This window comes from Typopeltis vanoorti, chromosome 23 (genome assembly GCF_054136105.1).
Source record: "Typopeltis vanoorti isolate ZY-2024b chromosome 23, IOZ_Tvanoo_1.0, whole genome shotgun sequence".
In the NCBI taxonomy this organism is placed as follows: domain Eukaryota; kingdom Metazoa; phylum Arthropoda; class Arachnida; order Uropygi; family Thelyphonidae; genus Typopeltis; species Typopeltis vanoorti.
The window spans coordinates 13604593-13619150 of record NC_143571.1 but is presented as its reverse complement, the minus strand read 5'-3'; the positions used below and the strand labels follow the sequence as shown (position 1 = coordinate 13619150).

The 14558-nt window shown below is 38.0% G+C and overlaps 1 protein-coding gene across 9 annotated transcripts in view; it reads left to right on the top strand.

Moving 5' to 3' along the window:
- The window catches only part of zfh1 (Zn finger homeodomain 1), a 432332-nt gene that overhangs the window by 400704 nt on the left and 17070 nt on the right, over positions 1-14558 (top strand). For 8 of the 9 annotated variants that reach the window (XM_090413020.1, XM_090413016.1, XM_090413024.1 and 5 more), the window contains 2 exons: positions 5568-5834; positions 11630-13825. In XM_090413020.1, the coding sequence (XP_090269146.1) occupies positions 5568-5834; positions 11630-13825 (2463 nt within the window). The remainder of the gene's footprint in view (positions 1-5567; positions 5835-11629; positions 13826-14558) is intronic. The other variant, XM_090413021.1, reaches the window with a different exon arrangement.

Genomic DNA, 14558 nt, shown 5'->3' with positions numbered 1-14558 from the left:
CCCTATGCCTCTAAGTATTCCTGGCTGTATCCCTGTGTGTTCATGGGGCCGGTTTGCCTGCTTGCTGGATGAAAAACCCCAAATAAACTAGCGGAAAAAAAACCCTCCTGTCCACGCCCAAGACCGGCTAACTTGGCTATGGCTGAGGAAGATCCTTCAGCTCCTCACGTCGTCGACGGGAATCGAACCTAGGACACTCCTTCCCCAGGTTGCGAAGCGCACAGCCACTGGCTAACCGCGCAGACGGAACCTTCAGTACGTATAAATGTCGAAGTTAGAAACCCTTGAATCACGCTCATATCTGAATATTCGTAACTGTTGAGAAAGAGTGTGATTTCTGTGCTGACGTCCTCGGTGGTCCACGATTCCTTCAGGAAGCTGCATCGCATAGATTTGAAGAAATTGAACATTGTTGGGTTTCTTTAAACCCAACAATAGATTTAAAGATGAATTAAAATTCATGGGCGCCCAACGAAATCCTATTGTAGTGAGAAACAACCATAGTTCCACCGCTAGCCATCAGCACCCGAGACTGTTACTGCAAATAGTGTGATTGTAACAGAACTGCGAGAGAAAGAGTGTGCGTGTGTGTGTGTGTGTGTGTGTGTGTGTGTGTGTGTGTGTGTGTGTGTGTGTGTGTGTGTGTGTGTGTGTGTGTGTGTGTGTGTGTGTGTGTGTGTGTCTTTAGTAGTGAAAGAGCTCATAATCAGTGAAAATTTCCGCTGCACCTAGCCATAGAAGTCACCAAATTTTAAACTTTGTGGTTGTAGGAGATGACATGACATATCGAATCCATATAACATTAGTAGGCGAGTGCAATAGTAGGAGAGATGTTGTCCTAATTGCAGGAGACATGGCTATTCGAAGGGTATTTGCTTCTTTCTGAAGAAATATATATATTATCAGTGTCTGGTCTTTCACACCACATGATCATTTCGTGTGTCACAATATAAGACAACACAGAAATCATATTCAAACTGTACCCTTTAATTTTAGCCAGAATAAAATATTAAGCGAAACTGTCAGTACTCATCATGTCATTTTTCACATATTCAATTATAAACTATAAAAGAAACCGGAAATTAAATCCGAAATTCTTCCTTTTTTGAAGAAGCTGAAGTTAACCAAATATATTTCAGTTGTCTTGTAGAGTTCAATATCAGAACAACTCTTTGTGAACTTATGCCTTGCCTGGTTTATAAAGAAGTATTTTCATCCAACATAAATTAGGAACAGTGCCGCTGAAACTTGCATAACTACCTTCATGCAACTTATTGTGGTGGACAAGAAACGGGATTTTAAGGGAGTAACAGCTGCTGTGGCAGGCTGCAAGCCAAATTGCTATGGGAGCATTTTTACTCATTTTTTAAAATGTGTAAAAAAGATTTTAAAATGTGCAAGTTTCTGATAAAGTAGTTTTTATAATAAATATCACTTGATATGGCTTTTAAAGCATTTATTGCATAATTTTATTATAAAATAAAAGTAATAATTTGCTATTAAAATGCTTCAAGGAGTCTTTAAATACAAATGCATTCCAGAACCATTCACACATGCGTTTCAATTATTGTCAGCATATTTTGTTTCTTTTCATCTTCTCTCACCTCCGGTATAACTTACGCGAAATTTCTTTCATTTGAAAATATGAAAAAAAAAAAAAAACAACTTCATTTACGAATCAAGTTAGTGATCATTGCGAGAAATGAAATATTTGGACAGGTCACTAAAACTGTCAATGTGAAAAGTTGTTTATTATTTTCTCAAAAACTGTCTTTCTCAAATAGCCACGAAAATCGTAGTCTAGAATTGATTTTAAAATTATAGAAACTGCTCTCTCTTTCTTCTTTCTGTGTAAATGGTATGAGAAATGATCTTAGAAAAATATATGACTTCGGTGAGGTGCAGTGACTGCTTTTAATTTTCTAGAGACGCATGAGTTGTAAAGAAGTTTGACAAATGCTGCAGTAGACCGATCTTCTTGTAGTATGAGTCAGAAGAGGATGAGATACTGAGATAGGTTGTTGTACTATCATATGTATAAAATTCTCAACTGTATTAGTAACATGCACACTATCGCTAAAAATGTTTACCTTCGAAAACAAACGCCTTTGTAGCACAGTCGATAAAAGTGACGTCACTCAAGTAAGAGTGAGTTAACAGATCTCATATGGAGGCAGGAAGAGTTTATTTCCTCCTGAAGTTTCGGGCTTTCATCTCCCAAAATATTATATATGTAGAATGATTAAGGACACGCAATTCGCAGGCTCCGAAGCAATCTAAATACTTCGAAAATAATGGGTGAAAAACAAAAATTTAGACGGTCGTGGCAGTCTCATCAGTGTCATTCTTCCGAATGTGTTATGGAGACCCCAATTTTAAACAGTTATATCAGCGCCGTTTTTCAAGTTTTTCGACTACATGAAAACAACTATGGCTAAAAAGGCGTGTGTTATATCATAACGTGGACATCGTATTCTGGATATGTTATGAATGTTATGCGGGATGAGAAATCTTAGCAGTGATGATTGAAATGAGCTTTCTCTTATTTGAAAAATATGTAAATGTCCCAGTCCTACTGTAATGGGAATTGAATCCAAATCTTTCCAATCCAAGGATGTTGTCATTACCTCCTCAGCATGTTTCTGGGTTGCATGGGCTGCCGAAATTATAGCCAAAGTATAGTGTCTATTAATTGAGGCTGTTCTTCAGCCAATTTGCTGGTTCTAAAAGATGAAGAACTCGAGTGCTACAGAGGCGCTACTTTTGGAAGTTATAAATACACCCTCTGTTCAAAAATAAACCGAACTTTTCGAAAATAGAAGAAACTAGTGGCGCCACCTGTTGTACCTTTTTGTTGTCGAAAATGGCAACCTTCATTAGTGTTGTGTCAACTGTTTATGACATTTGTTTCATTAGAAGCCGAGTTATAATGCCAAGAGTGACGGTGTGTTTTGACGAACTGTCGGAAAATGAGTTTCGAACAGAGAACTGCGATTGACTTTTGTGTTAAACTTGGTAAACGTTTTACCGAAAGGCATCAAATGCTTCAAAAAAAAGTATATGGTGATGAATGCTTATCCCGTACTCAATTTTACGAGTGATTTAAGCGATTTCAAAGTGGTCATGAGATGCTTGAGGACGACGAAAAGCTGGGCCATCCAAAAACTGGAATGAGCGAAGTTAACATCTTAAAAGTGCATGATTTCATCAAAGAAAACCTGAAATCGTCCGTGAGATTGATTGAAAATGAATTGGGGATTCCAAAATCAACAGTGCACAACATTTTGACCGACAGTGCCTTCGTAAATTGAATTCGCGATTTGCTCCCCACAAGTTGACCGACGACCAAAAAATGTATCGAATTGAACACTGCAAGGACCTCATTAAAACCGCTCGTAAGGACTCGAACTTCCTTGAAATGATCTTTACTGGTGACTGACGAAACTTGGTGGTTTGAGTATGAGCCCGAAACAAAGCGCCAGAGTGCTGAGTGGAGACCACCAGAAGAGGGGCATCCGAAAAAAAGTCGCTTGGAGAAGTCAAAAGTAAAAACAATGCTGATTTGTTTCTACGATTTCAAGGGCATTATCCGCAAAGAATTCGTTCCGCCTGGCCAAACGGTCAATGGTGAGTTTTATCTCGAAGTTTCGAAGCGATTGATAGCGAGAATTCGTTTCGTACGGCATCAATATCGTGATGCAGGCAGCTGGTCACTTTTGCACGATAATGCACCATCTCATCGTTCGAGCATTGTGAGACAGTTTTTTGAGCAAAAACCAAGTTTGTGTGTTGGATCACTCGCCGTATTCACCTGATTTAGCACCCCGTGACTTCTTTCTCTTCCCCCGACTTCATTTGCCGATGAAAGGAAAGCGATACAACACCTTTGAAAACGTTCAAGCGGCAGGAACCACGACCCTCAACAGTTTCCTAACCGATATAAAAAACTCATTTAACGAATTAACTGACCGTGCCAAACGCTGTATCGAAGCTGAGGGAGAGTATATTGATTGAAATAAATGATTTGAATAATTATAATTGGCCTGTGTTTTATTTTCTATCAAAAGTTCGGTTTCTTTTTGGACAAGAGGGTGTATATTAGCACAGGGCAGCTGGTTTGATTTTCACCAATGAAGTAAATGTTACCTGAACGTATATCTGTATGCTATCTCAGCTCAGAAAGAACGTATTCAGTATGAAAGAATGAGTAAGCAGAAACTAATATAGATAAGAGAAGATTATGATCAGTAAAAAGAAAACCGAAATTCCAAAGACGTGTATTGTTGCGATAAAGAAGTAAAGCGTAGAACAAAGAAAGAGAGAAATGTTCTTTATTGAATTTTGGTTTTGTAATAATCAGGTGATCGCGGCAGTACAATTCCAAAGGTCGTTTTAATTGTGATTTTCTTTATCACTTTCAAGTTAACGAAACAGAAGTGATTTATCATTCAGTTGTTTAAAAATGACTATTTTTCTTTATGTTTGCCATCTCTGTTTCTACGAATTATTAAACAGTCATTACTAGCAAGTCTTTTTAATCCTACAAATGAGGAGGTTTGTGTTCACCTCGATTTTCACTACGATTTGAGTCCTTACAGTAGGTCACAAAGAGCTATTTCCTAAGTCGAAGGACCCGTTAATATAGCCTAATGACATGCAAAGGAAAATGAATTTGGTATGATTCACGTAAAATAAATGCTGAATCATAAGCTGACTGTTTATGCAAATGTGTGGATGGTTTATGATTGCATAAAACTGTGATCATCAGATATTACTGACATTGTAAGCAAGCAAAGTAGAGATGATTAACTGAAAATTAGTTTACAAACACGAATCTTAAATAGGTGCAATGGAAACGCTAATGGCATCAAATTAACGAAAATTATAAGTGGTGCTCAAAAACACTTCCCTCGACTTTGCTCCTTTACAAAGTAAGCATTATGCTGAGGAATTGCTATGTGTGTGTGTGTTTCCCTATGAGTATGAGGTAAACTATCCTCTCTTTCCATAACATTAGAGGTAGCACCATACTTGCATGTGACCTCTTGCCCTTTGTATGTGTGTTGGCACTGTCTCACTAGTGAGCAGCTGATAGTATTATTTAGTAAAAAAAAAGGTATATGTTTGTCGTGAAGAGCTCAGAAGCTTATGCGAAGCTAAAGTACATTTAACGAATTTGTTCAGAACTGTTATGACGACCCTTAATTTTTCCGATTCTGTTTTATTCCTGTGCTAAACATATATGCACGCTACTGACGTCATCATTGCTATCTTCTAATAAGCTAAATTTAAATTTAACAACCAAAGTTTAAGATACAGATTGCACGATAAAGTGAAATTTAAACGCTAGTGGTCACCGCTGAGGCTACAGCGTCCTCTTCTGTGCTCTTCACCTTTGATACACATAGCCATAGCACTTTTGACCTATGACCTCACCTTTGACTCCTAAGAAACTTTGTTAACTCACTACTTCCTATTCGATTAACCTACTAGAACTTCCTTAATAGAGCCGATAGGCACTTGCATGTCCCTAGCTCGACTTTTCCCTCCCCTGCATTTCCCTTTAGTCCTGCAAGGTGTGCAATAAGAGCTTTGCCAACGTGTACCGTCTACAGCGGCACATGATCAGCCACGATGAAAGCACGGTGCTCCGGAAGTTCAAGTGTCCTGAGTGTGGGAAGGCGTTCAAATTCAAGCACCACCTGAAGGAGCATATCCGGATCCACAGCGGAGAGAAGCCGTTCGTCTGCCCCAACTGCGGCAAGAGGTTCTCCCACTCCGGTTCTTACTCTTCCCACATGACCAGCAAGAAGTGCCTTGTTATGAACCTCAAGGTGAGTCTCTTTTATTTTAATAAGAAGAAAATTTAAATGAAATTAAAAAAAAATGGTTGAAATTTTGAATGCTTTCAGAGATAATAATCCACTCTTTTATTATGATATTTTAAAAGTTGTCTTGCGCCTATTCTTGACACTACGATTAGCGTTTACGAACTTGAAATATCTAGCAAAATAGTATATATAAAAATGATGGGATGATATAAAAATGTTTGATTAAGAATCATAAAAGGAATCATACAGTTTATCCCAACTGTAGCCGAAATTGTTCTATTGAAATAAAAATAAATATGACTCAATAAAATTTCCAAATACCAAATTTCACCAGAATCTCTCCACCAGGATTCAAAACAAACGGATGTAGAGAATATGTTTGCTCGTTTTGCGAAAATAATGCACTTAAGAAATAAGCAATGTTCATTATTTATTAGTTTTTATTAACGTACTAACAAAAACACCGGTTTAGAGAGAAATAGCAATAGATAACGAGAATCATCTACTCCATACCCTTCCATCTAAGATGCCTGGACTTTCAGCAAAAATAACGTATCACAGAACCGTCATGGTCCGCCCTTTGAATGGTGGAAATCGTCATAGACAGACCGGCCATAAGCAGCGAAAATTTTCACGATGAAATGAAATATGTAAACAGCTGAGATATGTACGCTTTTCGCAAATTTATGAAGTTTTATCATAATTTAGTCAGTAATAATACTAAAATTTGAAATCAATGGCACTTGACCTTTCGTGTCTTTTTTGAATCCAAATGTGGGGTTGAAAATACGACCTGAGGCATGGTTTGAATGTATATGAACACGTCGGAACCTGTCTTACATCAAGGAATTCTGTAACACACTAACAGTCTATTAGAATTCTCACTTACGCTGCACGTGTTTTAATCCTCCGTTTTATTATTATTATTATAGATTTGAAAATCCAATATTATTTGTGTGATTCGTTTACCAATGTTAAACAGCAAAACAACATCGCTCGAGAAGTAAAGGACTACATACTTTCATTACCTGGGGTGTGAAATAGAAGAACAAGATTCAATAAAATGGAATTCTCATTATTATTGTACATCTTGTAAAATTACATTGTCTCAATGGATTCAGAGGAAAGGGGCTGCCAATGATTTGGAGAGAACCAAAAGATTATGTAACAAACTGTTACTTTTGTTTAAGTAATATATCTATGTTTTGAAACAAACATTTGATGTCATACCCAAATCTAGAATCTGTCGTAAGTCCAGTGCCTGTTTAGATCTTCCAGTACCAGCTCGCTCGTCATTGAGATACTGAAATAATAGATGATGAATTCTGCCTTCGGTATGGATAGAAAACCACCGTCATTAAAATTAAAACATTTATAAAGTTATCAAAAAAAAACTCCTAATTAAATAGAACGAATTAAATTGTTTTAATCTATAATTGTAATATGTAGAAAGTTCCCCTATTTTTTTCAATTTTAATTTAAATTTAAATTAATTTTTTTTAAATTTAAAATTAGATTCTCAAAAAAGTTTTAAAGAAATCATAAGTTTAAAAACTGAAACTTTTAGAGAATATGTGAGTACTGGTCCGGTTCACCATTGTATACATTCATGGTAATCCTCGATAGGACCTTATGGATTCTACAACAAGAAGTTCCAATAATTGAAAATATCGTGTCTCTAAATGGCTACAATTCTAAAGTGAGTCAAAAAAATTCAGTTTCACCTGTAATCGTTTAGTTACTCAGAAATGCGAAAACTCATTTGTATTCCTATGAGAGCAAGAATCCCTGCTGGAATAAATAACATAATATTAATATTAATAAAAAAGCACTTATTTATCCAAATCTAGAATCTGTCTAAGTCCAGTGCCTATTTAGATTTTCCAGTACCAGTCCGACCATCAATAAAGTAATTAAATTTAATATTAATAAAAAGGCACTTATTTATAGCAGATCTTCATTCATTATGCAAAATATGTCCCCGAATGCGCAAAGCCTCCGTAACTCAGTCGGTAATAGCGGTGCCCTTTAGCTAAAAAGACTTGCGTTCGAATTCCCTCTAGGAAGCGAAGAACCTTTATAAGATTTTTTAAACTGAAAGTGAGTAAACTAATCTCATACGGAGTTGGAACGGTCCCCCCCCCCCCCCCTCCAGGAAACTTGTCAGAATTTTCCTCTCCTAAAAAAGGCAAATCGGCCGGAAGAACACACACACATAAACTGACCGATCCTCACAGTCATAGCTGCTTCGGCCGTAAATCAAAACAAACTCTCTTCTCCTCTCCCCGCCACACTTCTGAAAGTATCTCCAGAATCTTAAAGTTCATCCAACTACCACCTTTAAACCAGTTAACAAAATCCGCCATTTACTTTCCTCACTTAAAGAAAAACTTGCCCCTTTGTTTCAGTAGAGCAGCGTTTCTCAGACTTCAGATATCTGAGTACTCCTTCATAAATCTTCAGTTTTACCAAGTATCCCCTTATCAAAATAATAAGAAGAAATAAATAAATTTTATTTCAATTTATATGTTCATGTAAACAAAAAAATATGATTAATTTTTAATAGAACAAGATTTGTAATAGGTTCCTCTTCATTTCCTGTCTATGAAAATACACATTTCAAGTAATTCATATCATACTTACGAAGATTTTTCATCTTCTTCCTAGTTGGTTCTTTAAGGGTGTGTCACACGACACACCCTTATCAGTTTCATTTGATCCAGATGCTATATCACCGTTTTCTTGTTGCTTACAGCTACTTGTATTCGCTATATTATTCTCTTTGTGCGTTTTATAAATCCAGTCTTTAACCAATGATCCATACGTAAGAATTTGAAAGCTAAAAAAATTACAGTATTTATTCGAATATCACTCGCACTTCCCAAAATTAAAGCTAAAAAATCGTGGTGCGAGATATATGCGGGGATGTTCGGAAACTAAAGATTTCAGAAAAAAATTGAAAATGGTGTGACTTACCAAGAAGCTCCTATTCGCTGTCGCTACTTTTGTCCAGAACAGTTTTCTTGTGTGCATCGTCAAAGTCATCTACCCAAATAGCTTCATTTTCTTTTCCATTATTTCAAGCAAAAATTACCAGTAATTTACAAGACTTGAGATACGTAATGAACAATCCTTCACAAATGACCAATGGGAAGTAAAAGCTGAGCGTGAAACAGCAATGGTAGGCCAGTAGAGATAGAGCAGTTATGAAGAATGGCATATGATTGGCGCGGTATTAACGAAAGATTGCTCGAATCAAAGACAAAGGCAGGCCAACAGTTGAGTTGAAATGCTAATTCTCTTCAACCGAATTCCATAATATTTGAAACACATTCACTATATATTTCTTAGTTTTTAACACGTTCACGACGGGGTGGTGTCAAGCAAAACCATATGTTGCCGGCGCAACATATGGTTTCGCTTGAGTCTATACAGCAGTTTCTGTTGGAGGGAAGATGTGATTCATTAGTTAGTGCCGTTTTTATCTCAGTTGTCTCTAGTTGCACAATTTGTTGAGAAATATAGTACACAGTCTACAAATGTCTCTGTACCTTAGTCAGTGATACAATAAAACTACTTGTTTTTCTTGTGTCTTCTGTATAGTGACGCTGTTGGGAAGGACGTGTTGTTTACCGCAGGGAGCGAGTTACTATCGCCACGACGTTCCACGTCCTGGCGATAGTAACTCGCAATTTGAGTAGGAGAATTCATACATAATATATAATTTGTTGAGAAATATATACGGTTTTTTTTGAACCTTACAGTCATGAATATACCAAATGCATTTTTAATCTCAGAGTAAAAAATCGTGTTTTAGTTTCAATCTACTAGACAAGTGCTGACATAGGAATTGTAGTCATCATTAAGCATGCAGCTATAATCGTTTGCGTTTGAATTCTAATAGTCTTTTAATCATATCATACGCTGGAGATGCTACAAGAAACTTCCAGTGAAATATCTGTATTTCACTGCAGGTACTAGTAATATGTCATTAGTAAATTAATATAAGTTAAGTAATTTTATATAATTGAAATAATGTAAAGTAATTAAAATTTAATGAAATTTAGTACCTATTAGTGTGACGTGAAGTTACTTTCATGGCAACAGCATTACTTTAACATTTTTGAATTTTGGTAAGGCCTATGTCAAGTAAATCATTTGGGATAAATTAAGCGTATGGCAGTTTGTACGAAAAATTTATCTGCATTTATTAAAGGAGGGTAGACGATTTTATTTTTCGGTATGAGACACTCTGCTTATTAGATGCCTGAAGTAGCTTGAAAGGTCCTTATTTGATCTTTGGAAGAGCATTCTCAGTACATACCTAACCCTTAGCCTACTAGTGTATTAATGTACTCGATGTTTTGAACCATTTTTTGCCTCAGCATGATCATCAACCATATACTAATCGAATTTTGAGCTAAGAAGTTAAAACTCGAGTTTTCGAAAAGAAATCCCTACTTTCCCTGTGCCAAACATCGACTAACTCGGGAACCGGACAAAGAAAGGTCTCGAAAAATTATCTTTCTTTGGGCAGTATCGCTCTGTGTAGTCCACTCGACTATACAGGCACCATATTTTGCCCTCAAAACCAAAGGAAAAAATTAACCTAAGATCATCTGCTCGAAGAAGTTTGTGCACATACATCGATCCAATTTTACTTAGCAAATATCAAGATAGCATCAATTCGACTAAAACTTCGCTGTGCTTTTACGATAATCAAAATTTGAGTCGGTGGTTCGTGTGCGATGAGAATTCTTCAGAACAATCCACCCGATAATAAATAATAAATATGCCAATTAAGCGATGATCTCATGAATTTACAGAAACTGACATCAGAAAAACTTATGTGTGTGTGTGGGAGGGGGGGGGGGGGGTTAGGACCGATTTCCTGGCTACCTTGTAATTCCGATCAAGAGTTAAAAGGTTACAAGAGAGGTGTTACGGCCACATAGTTACTGCGAAAGTATGAGTGAAAATATCAAGATCTGATTTATCGGTTAGATTTAAGCCGATATACATATGTAGCTCATATTAAACTTCTTCACCCGAGATTTAAAAAAAAAAAAAAAAAAAAAAAAAAAAAAAAAAAAAAAAAAAAAGAAAGAAAGAAAGAAAGAAGCTAGGGAAAAAAACTTTAAACTGCAAAATAGCATTCACAGTATTTGAATTTATGAAAAAAACGGTGTTTAGTTACCTAAATATTGTACAAGATGCTGATATGAGTTTTACTCTTTAATCACATGCTTTTTCTCGAAACATTTTGTCAAATTGGCTGAAATATTTTCTTAATTGGTATGTAGAACAAAAGCAATCTTTTTTTTTAAATATTACGAACTAGAGAAACTCGCCGTAGGAACACGACTGCGTTCATCTTTTCCCTTTGTGATGGTCATTCGTGTTTTAAAGGTGACATTTCTGCTAGTTGAGAAATAAAATTATAAGAATATTATTACAAATTTGATATCTTAGTCATTATTATGTTTATTTTATAAATAAACATATAATAATAAGTTTAATGCAGAGTTTAATTCAATGCGGCTGTTTAGTTACACTGTTATATTTAAAGATTCATATACGATCTTCTGCTCGAAATGTGCCGACTGGTCTTAATAGCTTAATGGTTTTAAAACACTACTTAGTTACAATAACTGCATTAGGCTTTTTTGATTATATATAGTTTTAAATCAATGCAGTTTTTGATTTGCTAATTATATACATATAACTTGACACAGTTGTTCATACACCAATTAAGTACTTGAACCGTTTGACATCGCATTTCTCTGATTTCGTTCCAGGTGCGAAAGATAGACGCAAAGTCTCCCCGTGGCCGTGGAAACAGCCATAACAACGTGTTCCGCCCAATCATTCCAAAGTACGGTGCTGGCGGGGAGAGTGTCCGGCCTGCCAGCTATATGCCTACCTCAGAGCGCCTCCCAAACTTCGACTATCCCCCGCCACGACAGCAGCCTTCTGTGGTCCAGCCGTTCCTGCCAACACCTTACGCGTCTCTTTCATTCCACCCCCTCCTGGCCGGTCCCTTCCAGAGTTCCAGCCTTCCTCCTCCTCCCTACGTGTCTTTGGCCGGATTCCACGAGGTTTCACATCTCCTGTACACTACTTCGCATCAAGGGTCGTCCCAGCGTCCTGAATCCATAGAGCCTCCTGTCAGCCAGGACGATGTAGCAACTTCGACATCATCAGCTTGTAACACGCTCTCCTCCCTTGTGAGGACGACAGCGGGACCGTCCACTTATCCACTGACAGAAAGCCTTTCGACATCCGAACTCAGCAGTATGGTTCCAGTTTCTCTCGCCTCCCTAGCCGAACATCGAGATCTGAATGCAGTGAAGAAAATCCTGGAAATAGTAGATGCCACAGTGTCAAAACAGCAACAAGAAATCGTCACTCCCAAAGCGAGGAATGGCCTGTTGCCAGAGCTTCTCAACGCCACTCCGACGACCCGACAGTCCGTCATTGCCATGTGTCTTGAGCATACCTCCAACAACATAGACGAATCTGTGCTAGAATCCATCAAGGGAGAGTCGTGTTGCCGTCACTGCCACGAGATGTTCGACAACAAACTAGCTCTACACCAGCACGAAAGGTACTTGTGCAGGGTCAACAGGGATATGGAGGAGCCTCTCCTAGACGAGAAGGTAGAATCAGGGACTGACAACAACGTTGACCTGAAAGATGACAGGCCGCTATTGGAGGGAAAACAAAATCTTTTAGTGTGCGATGGCCAAAAAGGCAGCTCCGACGACGGTGAGCAACTCCCATATACAGAGAGTGATGAAGAACCTTCCAGTAGGGATGGTGGGGAAGATTATTCGGTCTTTCATGACAGGAAATTCAATCTAAACTCCTCGATCAGCGAAGAGCACTTACGCATCCTTAAAGCACAGTATGAAAACCACCCCAGGATAAAGAAATGTGAAATCATGAAGCTGACTAAAGAACTTGACTGCCATCCTCGCACAGTTCAACTGTGGTTCCAGCGTGCCAGAGCTCAGGATCGCCGATTTCAGCATCCGTTCCATGAGACAGCCATTCCACCATCGTTGGAGGACAAGATAGGACCTTCTAATCGGTCAGCCGCATGCTCTCCATTAACTACTCCTGCACACATCCCACTACCAAAGTATAAAACGTATTCAGCCCTCAGCCCATCTTCCTTCTCTCCCTCATTGACCCACTACAATGGCAGCATTCCATCTCATCGTCAACCTGCTGTGTCCGCCCATAAAGGGTCACCCCCAACTATAGCTCCTTACGGGATGACCCCCGTTCAGATTCAGTGCCTCACCCCTGTTAGGGGCTACGGACGACCGGACATACTCCATCCGTATATGATAGACTGCGAACAGCCCCTTGATTTGTCCATCAAAAGCAAACACAAATTCTCAGGATCATCGAATTTCTCTCCCTTATCCGTAGATGTGGAGCCAGAAGTGCTGAATCTCAGCCAAAAGTCTTCTCGGACCTCCACTCCATTAAAGGACACTAGCGCTGCTGCTGCTGGAGGTAGCAACGATATTGGTGTGGCCCATCCACGACACCCAGATCCACTTGGGGGTGACCTGAAAACGGAAGGGTCTGTCCTCTACAAATATATGCAACCGGATGAGCTGCTGTTGACTGGCCAGCTACCTTCCTACTCGTCGTCTCCCGTGCACGAAAACCATTCCGGCTCTCTAGTGATTGAAGAGGCAGATGACGATAAGGAGGATCATCTTAGCGACTACAGGTCGTCACGGACTCTCCTGAGTCAGGCTCCATCAGCAGCAGAGGTCTCGCCTTACAGCGTAGAAGGGTTACGTCCTCCATCTTCTTCAGATGCGGCAAGTCACGAGGATTTCGACAGTCCTGCAGATGTCAGTGGTGGAATGGATAGTAAAGGCTCTCCTTCCTTGCAAGAGGAAGATGGCAATTTCGACAGGGACCCAGAAAGCTTAGAGATGAAACCGTTAAGCACAAATCCATGGAAACAGGTGAGTTTCTGCGTTGGAAAAGTTTGTTGATCAGACTGAATTTATATACCTAAAATAAAAATCTCTATCTATATATATAACCACTGCATTCACACTTTGGACACCTCTGCCTATATGAATGAAAAAATTTTTCATTTGAGTACATAGATAAATCGGACGTAACATTTGAAAGATAATATTACATTCTGCTTTTTGAGTTAATGGTAAGATGAACATCTCCGAAAGTTCTGCGAATTTAATTAATTTTTTTCTTTTTTAACTTGTGGGGGCGGAAAACGAAACAATAATATTTTAGTGAGTTGCATAAGTCATATTTTTTTTAAATAATAATAATGAATATAGTATTGCTTTTTTTATTCACATTTACATTATGTTTAAACAAGAAACAAAACAGTTTTAGCTAAACAATTCAGTCAAGTAAATGAAAAAATTAAATTATCATTTATAAAACAGTTGATAATAACAGTACGTTAAGCGAGTAATGCTGAGTATACCCTTAAACATCATCAAACATAATTTACTTCAAGGTTTTTTCTAGCTGAACAAAACAAAACAAAACAAAACAAAAAAAAAGTATTCGAGTAAAAGGCTGAAAGAAATCACACACACACACACACACACACACACACACTACTAAGCTGTATGATGAGAGGAAACAAAGATTCGATAATTTTTGATCAGACGTTGCATTTATTGATTATTCTCTTATGGTGATTTTATTATCATCAATTAA